This window comes from Tasmannia lanceolata, unplaced genomic scaffold (genome assembly GCF_043159265.1).
Source record: "Tasmannia lanceolata isolate RefF3 unplaced genomic scaffold, GAP_Taslan_0.1 ptg000016l, whole genome shotgun sequence".
Classification (NCBI taxonomy): Eukaryota; Viridiplantae; Streptophyta; class Magnoliopsida; order Canellales; family Winteraceae; genus Tasmannia; species Tasmannia lanceolata.
In genome coordinates this window covers 9,414,522-9,423,478 of record NW_027518693.1, presented here as the reverse complement: position 1 = coordinate 9,423,478, position 8,957 = coordinate 9,414,522, and the positions used below count along the sequence as shown (strand labels likewise).

At 41.4% G+C, this 8,957-nt stretch overlaps 1 protein-coding gene across 1 annotated transcript; it reads left to right on the top strand.

The window, feature by feature from the left end:
* The first annotated feature begins 930 nt into the window (after positions 1-930).
* Positions 931-3,002, top strand: LOC143848843 (7-deoxyloganetin glucosyltransferase-like). Its single transcript, XM_077357904.1, has 2 exons — positions 931-1,529; positions 1,833-3,002. Exons 1-2 carry the CDS (start codon positions 1,022-1,024, stop codon positions 2,753-2,755), a joined length of 1,431 nt encoding a protein of 476 aa, XP_077214019.1. The 5' UTR covers positions 931-1,021; the 3' UTR covers positions 2,756-3,002.
* Positions 3,003-8,957: the final 5,955 nt, after the last annotated feature.

Here is an 8,957-nt window from a genome sequence, read left to right as displayed (position 1 = left end):
GTGATTGAACGTGGAAACTCTACCGTCATCAATGAAATCAAGTTGGGCGCACTCTTATTGGTCCAACAACTACTGGCAATACCAATCGTGGGCACTCTGATGGAGTAGATGCACCGTGTTATTATTATTATTTTATTATCATCCGTCACTACCATCATTATTAAATTAATGAAAATAATTTCATACATCCAAAATTGAGAAGAAGAAGAAGAAGAAGAAGAAACGTTAGATTTGATTTGAAAAGCTATTTATTTATTGGGTTGAAATGGTAGTCATCTTTTCACACTTACCGTCCTTTGACGGTCGGGCATCATATAAAAACTCTTATAAAAAAATCAAAACATTCTCAAAACGTGTGTAAAAACATTTTCCCAGTGCACCTTAACCGACATGTGTAAGGACAATCAAAAGAATTTTTGCTAACGAGTGCCCTGAGGGCATTTGTTAAGCATCATTTAATTTCTTTTGGGATCTTGGATTTACGTGTACTTTGAGGAAAAAATCTCAAAGCATGTGTAAAAGTCTAAAAGTAGGTGTAAATTCAAGTTCCCAGGGTCAATTAAATGATGCTTAGCTAGCAAAACCAACCAAAAAAAAGAGAAAAAGATCTAGAGATAATCTAATAAAATGGTTCCTAAAATAAAGCTCGTCTCTTCCTCACAAGGGTTGTGAATTGCTTAAGAAAATGTACTGTCGACATGCAAACCAAGTACAAGATACAGCTGATAAACGAATACTCCGGAAGGGGATGACCTTCGGCATAATTGATTGATGTGAAAATTTTGCGTGGAAAAGTCTAACTTTGTTTCTCTAATCGTCCAAAAAATCCTGCTTCCAAGTTAGAATCATTACTACAAGTGGTTCCATTAGTCAAATGGGTTGTTCTCCAAATGTCCTCATTCGTTATAAAAGCCCATTACTCTTCTTATCTTCGTCTATAAAACGGAGAGAAAAAGAGAAAGAGAAAGAAAAGAGAGAGAGAGAGAGAGAGAGAGAGAGAGAGAGAGAGAGAGAGAGAGAGATGGGAAGAATGGGAATTGAGAGGCCTCATGCAATTTGCATTCCATATCCTGCACAAGGCCATATAAATCCCATGCTAAAAGTAGCCAAGATCCTCCATACCAGAGGCTTCTACATAACCTTTGTCAACACAGAGTTCAATCACAAACGTCTACTTAAGTCTAGAGGCCCTGATTCTCTAAAAGGTCTCGAAGATTTTCGATTCCGAACCATAACTGATGGTCTGCCGCCATCTGATTCCGATGCCACACAAGACATTCCAGCACTATGCGATTCCACGAGTAAGAACTGCTTGGCTCCGTTTCGTAACCTTGTAACTGAGCTTAACGACACTCCTGGTGCACCTCCAATCAGCTGCATAGTTTCTGATGGGGTCATGAGTTTCACACTAGACGTCGCAGAGGAGCTTCGAATTCCTGAGGTCTTATTCTGGACGACGAGCGCTTGTGGTTTATGGGCCTATATCCACTATCGACAACTAATTGAAAGAGGCCTTACACCACTGAAAGGTAATTCTAACGGAGTTTCATATTTTAAACAACTAATTACTCCAAAAGCGGTTAGGGTTGGTGTTTTTTAGTCATTTATTCTTCCATGCTTTGAAGAATCGATCCAGATGTTTCATTTAAAGTGTCTTTACAAGATTTAAAAGTTCTGTAAATATTTCCACACCCATGATTTAACTAAGCCTTGGGATTCACATTCCTCTATTTATTTAAATATTCAACAGAAGTTCTAAACCGAGGGATTTCTATTAAGAAATAAACGGTGTCTGAGTATATATCTAAGCCTTTAACTGTGTGGTTGTACAGATGAGAGTTACTTAACGAATGGATATCTAGACACTCGTATTGACTGGATACCAGGGATGAAGGATATTCGTTTGAGAGATCTCCCAAGTTTCTTTCGGACAACTGATCCAAATGATATCATGCTCCATTTTCCACTACGAGAAGCTGAGAGAGCCTACAGAGCTTCGGCAGTCATTATCAATACGTTTGAAGACTTGGAATCTGAAGTTCTTTATGGATTGAGAGGCATGTTTCCTCGTACTTGCACCATTGGTCCTCTATCACTTCTATCAAATCAGATTTCTGATCCCCAATTGAATTCCATGGGATCAAATTTGTGGAAAGAAGATACAAAATGCATTGAATGGTTGGATACAAAAGAACCCAAATCAATCGTGTATGTTAATTTTGGTAGCATCACAGTGATGACACCTCATCAAATGACTGAATTCGCTTGGGGACTCGCTAATAGCAAGCAACCTTTCCTGTGGATCATTAGACCGGATTTAGTAAGGGGCGATTCGGCGATTTTACCTCCCGATTTTTTGAATGAGACTAAAGGAAGGGGTCTTCTAACAAGTTGGTGTCCTCAAGAGGAAGTACTTTGTCACCCTTCAGTTGGGGTGTTTCTAACACATTGTGGGTGGAATTCTATGCTTGAAACTATAAGTGGTGGAGTGCCTGTTATTTGTTGGCCTTTTTTCGCCGAGCAACAGACGAATTGTCGGTTCGCCTGTGCCGATTGGGGGATCGGCATGGAGATTGACAATGATGTGAAGAGAGATGAAGTGGAGAGACTTGTAAGGGAATTGATGGAGGGGGAGAAAGGGAAGGAGATGAGGAACAAGGCCATGGAGTGGAAGGTAAAAGCAGAGAAAGCGACAACAAAAGGAGGGTCTTCTTACGTGAATATTGACAAGCTAGTGAGTGTACTTTCCGGTTAAGGAAAGATCAATAAATATGTTCTATCTTATCATGTTTGTTTTCTTCTGTGTTTAAAACCGACGTTTGTGGGGTGTGTCTTTTTAGTCTTATTCATGGAAGTCAAATGTTAACATGGCCATTCAATGCCAATCGGATTGCTGTATTTTATTTATATTTTTTAACGTGGAAAATACTATCATCATAAACGTTTGCATGACATTGAAGATGAATGATATTTCCACTCTTTTTTTGTTGTCTTTGGGGAAATGATATTCTCACCCCATTTTCCAGCGTTTCTTTTTTTTTTTGAAATGGCAATATTGAATAAGAAAAAACGGGAGCCCGAGATGAGCCACCCCAAGAATACAAAGAGAAAACAAAAGAAAGAGAGAAAAATACAGGAAAGCACAAAAAACCTCAAGGAGGAAGATAATCAAACCACTCAAGCAATTCAGCAGAAACTCCCCTCCGAGCAAGCAAATCCGCCTTCTCATTAGCCGACCTTCTGACATGATTAAAAACAATAGATGATCCCATGATTAAATCCTCTATTTCATCAAATACGGCCAGGAATCTCCAAGGAGGAGCCACCCCTTGCTTAAGCCACTGAATCACATTCAAAGAATCTCCTTCCACAATAGCTTTATCCATTTTCCAGCGTTTCTACTCTCTTTTGTTTGTCTTTTCCTAAAATTAGTCTCCTTTCATGTTTCTTTCTCCTGAAAATAAGGGGCTCTTTAATGCGCTGGATGTTAAATGAAAACGAAATTCTCCTACCCCTTCCCCTCTGCGGGGAATTTTCCCCCTCCCCTTCCCCTCCCCACTGCGGGGATCATGGGAAATCCTCCTCCCCTCCCCACGGGGAATATCTTATCCCCATCTCCTCCCCTTCCCCGCCCCGCATCCTTCGGGGACAATCACTTTACTTTGTTAAATGTTAGGTTTAAAACTAAAGATTTGCTAGGGACAATCACTTCAGGCATGTTGCGGCTTGGCTGTTGCATGTGAGAGTAGCCACACAACCCACACAGGCTAAGATTTTGTCTTATTCATTTTATTAACCTGGGGACCAAGGAGGTTGCTCTCATATTCATTTAATTGATCGATAGTCCCTAGCATATCCCTAATTCCCAATCCCACTTGCCAAAAAGTAGTACGTGCCACACCATAGGAAGATCCAAACCGTCCATTTGATGGGCACACCATACTACCATAAGCATAGGATGATCCAAACCTTCCACTTGATGGGCACATTGTAGGATATCCAAACTGTCCATTTGATCTGCCACAATGTAAATAGGTTGTGGCCCAAAAAATCATTTCCATAGGATAATCCCAACCCTCGGATCTATAGAGGAATTCCATATTATGGTACCTTCTATAGATCAGAGGGTTGCAATCATCCTATGGAAATGATTTTTGGGCCGCAATCTATTTACGTTGTGGCCCAACAAATGGATGGTTTGGATGTCTATGGTGTGGCCTGTAAAGTACTTTTAAATTGTAGCCTATCAAATGGACGGTTTGGCTCATTCTATGGCGTAGCCCATACATTATTTTTTGAAAAATAATGGACTATAAGAGCACGCACCATATAAAATCTCATCACTCATCAGAGAGATGTTGCCTTTATTTGGGGGAGGGGGATTTTCAAATGATTTAATGTTGCCTTACAATGATGGTTCGATGGAGAGATTTTAGGGATTTCTAAGGGTAATATACTAATATAATGAGGGACAATGCCCAATCGATTATGGGTAAAAGAAAACATAAAAAGCTATTTCAGGGACAAAACTGTACTCATGGAAATTATGAAAATTTTGGGGGAATCTTGTAGGTATGTTTCGATCCAAGGGGTTTCTAGTAGTTTTCCCCAAAAAAAAAACACTTAAAAAAAATGGCATTAATACGGGGCGGGGCGGGGCGGGGCCAACTCCATCCCCTTCCCCGCACCGGGGAATTTTTAAAATCCCCTTCCCCTTCCCCGCTCAAATCGGGGAATCCCCTCCCCAAGCGGGGCGGGCGGGGTGGATCCCCACTTTCCCCGGTGAAATTGCTAGCCCTACCCATGACTGGCAAAATCTCTTTTATGGTACATGGCATGCACATGCATGCTTGGATAGTTTGATGGCCATGGCCCCCCAATGACCAATGCAAGCCGGTGTAAATTAGTCCGCGCCCCCAAGTGTAAATTCCTGGCTCCACCTCTGCATGTATCCTATTTCTGATTGGAAAAGTTTCCTAATTGTTAAGAAGGAAATGTGAGTTCTTTTGCTTTTAATAAAGGAAAGTGAGGTTTGTGTTGGTGTGTGTTGACGTAAAAAGAGAAACCATGAGAAAGAATAAAACAAGAATTTTGGGGTTTTCTAGAGTTTGAAGAGTTCTTCTTGGAGATTTTCGCTGCGTGGCTTAATCCTCTTGTTACATGGAGACTTTGCGAGGATTTGAGTTTCTCTGACTTGAAGATTGGAGTGGGTATTTGCGTTGATAAAGTGGGATATGTTGTTCCCTTAGAGGTAACCGTTTATCTCTCTAATTTCTTCTATTTTCTCAAGTCTTGGGCTAAAACTTGAGATAGACATTGTATTATATATTTAGATTAGTGGATATTTGTCGGATTCACCTTGTGGTTTTTCCCACTTCATTGGAGGGTTTTCCACGTAAATTTTTTGTGTAATCTTGTGTGATAGCCCTCTTGATGGTTTGATTCCTTAATCCACATATTTATTTGCTTCGGAAATTTAGTGGGTTTTCTTTGCTAAAAAACCCTACCCAACCAAGGGAGTCGGAGCTATGGAAGAAAGAAAGTACAAATAAGAGATACAAGATACATGGAGAAAATAAAGGTTAAGGGGGGAGGAAATCAAATAGCTCCAAGTTATTCCGGTTGACCATGACCCGAGCTAGGCGATTCGACTCACTGTTAGCTCACCTTCTAACGTGCTATACTCTAACTAGAGCACTTGTTAGCAATCATGTATCTCATCGAAATATGCCGCCAACCTATCCACAATCCTAATGGCTTGCAAACACACTCTTACTTCTATTGAAGTCTAAATGATTCAATAACAACAACTTTAGCAGCTTAAGCTTTTGGAGTAACTAGTTGTTTCACATGGTATCAGAGTTATTGCCTCGCGGCTGGTCCTGGGTTCTAAACCCAACAACTCCTTGATATTAAAAATACATGCCTACGGCCAACCCAAAAGGACGGGCCACGTGTATGACCAACCCATAAAGAGGGGTCGCGCATGAGGAGGTGTTGGAGTATAAATGATTAAATAACACCAACTCTATCAGCTTATGCATTTGGAGTAATTGGTTTTTTCACAACTTCCACCTCATTAGAATCATTGAATCTTATGGGGATAGGGAAGACCCATCTGGTGCCTCCTACCTCATCTCTAGGTAGACCACCAATCCAATTGGATCAGAAATACCCAAGCTAGAGCAGTCGAAGTTAAGCTTTAGTCACCTAGTGTCAGGAGGATCCATCTCGGAGTAATTTGCTTTGGCATTTCCTTGATTGCATAGATTTCTTTCCAGTAGAATCTTATCTTTGAGCTTGAGTGATGGTTGGAGTGCATAATGCAGCTCACCCATGATACTATGAGTGAAACAATCTTCATGTAAACAAAGAATGAGCCTTTAGTTATGTCCTTGAGTAGCCGAGTATTTCTTTCCGTCCGGATTACCCATAAGGTCACTAGCACCATAACCTTCCATAGTATTCTCCCTTTCTTGGCGCAAGGTACAACGGACCAAGACTCAAGGTGATCAAATAGCAAGCAGGGGCGGAGTTAGGAATTTACACTTGTGTGGGTGGGGGGCACGCACTCACTCTGCTATCAGGGGTGGAGGCACATATAGGTCCCCCCCCCCCCCCCCCCCCCCCCCCCCCCCCCGCAAATAGCAGAGTGAGGGAAAATCCATGAAATACCCAATTTGCCGAGAATTTTGCATCATACCGTTTGGCAAACCTACAATGTAAACCAAATGACTTTTTATTGTTATTTTTTTAGGCTAAACAATCTCTTGTTGATGTTCAATACATGTGGAAACAAAATATCTTTTTATATTGATATTTTTTAGGGTAACGATCCTTCGCTTCGCGGCCATGTTTTGATAACAGGACAAACCCACCTTGTTTTACATGTTTCAACCAGCTGTCAAATGCTATTACAATTCCAAAAAAACTGCACATGCATATAAAATATGAGGAATTCTAGACTAAAGGGAGCCCTTGCAAAACAGAGATGAAAGGGCTCTCCTATTGGCTACACATCACCATCATGCATTACTATCGGCTGAAAAGTCAAACATGATGGTGATGTGCAGCCAATGGGGGAGCCCTTTCACCTCTTTTTTGCAAGGGCTCCCTTCAGTTTAGACTTCCTCATAAAATACCTATATTATGAGAAGAATATTCTCGGTTCAAGTAAAAGCATATATTATAGATTTAGGGCGCTGATACCTCCCCCTTCTTGAATCTTGACGGCTGGCTAATGTTAAACGTTAGGATTTAACGTATATGTCACTTTCCCACCATTTGATCGGTCTCTCTCTCTCTCTCTCTCTCTCTCTCTCTCTCCACACACACACACACACACACACAACAGGAACAGTTGGTGGGCCCAACAGAAATCGTTGGTGGAATGGTGGGCCCATCTTTGAACAACGTAGGCCTCGCCCATACCACACCATAGGATAATCCAAACCGTCCATTTGATGGGCCATAAACGTAAATAGGTTGCATCCCAAAATATCATTTCCATAGGCTGATCCTAGCCCTCCGATCTAAATAGAAACTACATCTTATGCAACCTCTATAGATTGTAGGGTTGTGATCATCCTATGGAAATGATTTTTGGGGCACAACCTATTTACATTGTGGCCCATCAAATGAATGGTTTGGATCATTCTATTGAGTTGGTCGTAAAGTAACATTAAGGCCCGTCCACAACATAGGACGATCCAAGCCGTACATGGTTTGGATAATCCTATGGAGTTGGTCGTACAGTAACATTAAGGCCCAATCGTAGGCCCCACCGATATTTTTTCAAATTGAAGCATACCGTCCACAACATAGGATGATCCAAGCCGTCCATGGTTTGGATCATCCTATGGTGTGGTTCGTACGATAACATTAAGGCCCAATTTAGGCCCCACCAGGGGCGGAGCCAGGAATTTGCTTGAGGAGGGGCAGAACATGGGTGAGGCCCATTACTCTTTTACACTAGAGGGTTTCTCCGAAGTAAAAAAGGGGGCTAGTATAACTTTTCCCTTACATTTCATGTAGTGGGGCCAAATTATATTACACATGTTTTGATGGGTTGGGCCCACTATTTAACACTCTTAGCATGGCATGGGTAATTTGTTTTGGGATGGTGAAAGTTCGTGTAGTCTGGTATCATTCAAAAAGTATTGTACAACTGTAGACACCCAATTTTGACCGTACCCTAAACCTCCCATGTTTGAGTCAAACCTAACCAAACCAATGTTTTAAAACTCCAAATTTCACCCCAAGGTAGGTTAGGGTCCCAGCAAGGTCCCTGCAAAATTTCGTCGAAATCCGAGCGCGTTTGCCTAGCGAACAGGTCGAAGCTTTGCTGTAGTGTAAATGCGCATAGGGGGGTGAATTATCCGGAGCGGTGCAGATCGTGGTCCGAATAGGACACGATAGAACCGCACGCCTATCACTTTTTCGCGCAACCGCGGCTCATCACAAATGGTAGTGCCATTATCAATTTCCCATTTTCCCTATAAAAATGAAAAAAAAATTCATTTGAGAAGAAAAAAATTTCCAGATCTGAGAATTTCGCCGAGAGAAAATCCCGAAATCCTAACTCCCTTCTCCTTCTTCTCCGGCCTCATTCCGGTCATGCTCCGGCCAAGAGATTTCTCATATTTTCTTCCCATTCTCCATTGCAATGGCCGATTTCTTTGTTTCTCATTTTAGAAACCCTATTCCCAACCTTTAAAACCTAGATCCAACTTTTTCCTGTGAAATAAAGCCGCAAGCTCCATTGATTCCGAGGAAAAAAGAAAAAAATCAAGATTTTCCATCGTTTTAGAGAGAGAAAGAGAAAACTAATCTAGATCTCAAACCCTTTTTTGGTTTTTCCCTTCTTCTCCGATCAAGTTTCATCTTCTCCGGCCAAATCCGCTTATCTTCTCCGGTCGATCTCCGCAACTTCCGACAAAAGATCATCTGTTCCAGCT

What these genes read in the sequence shown, in the direction of transcription:
- LOC143848843 (XM_077357904.1), top strand. Translation starts at nt 1,022, where the DNA reads ATGGGAAGAATGGGAATTGAGAGGCCTCATGCAATTTGCATTCCATAT. An exon ending in AGGCCTTACACCACTGAAAG is followed by an intron (nt 1,530 to 1,832) that starts GTAATTCTAACG and finishes GTGGTTGTACAG; the next exon opens with ATGAGAGTTACTTAACGAAT.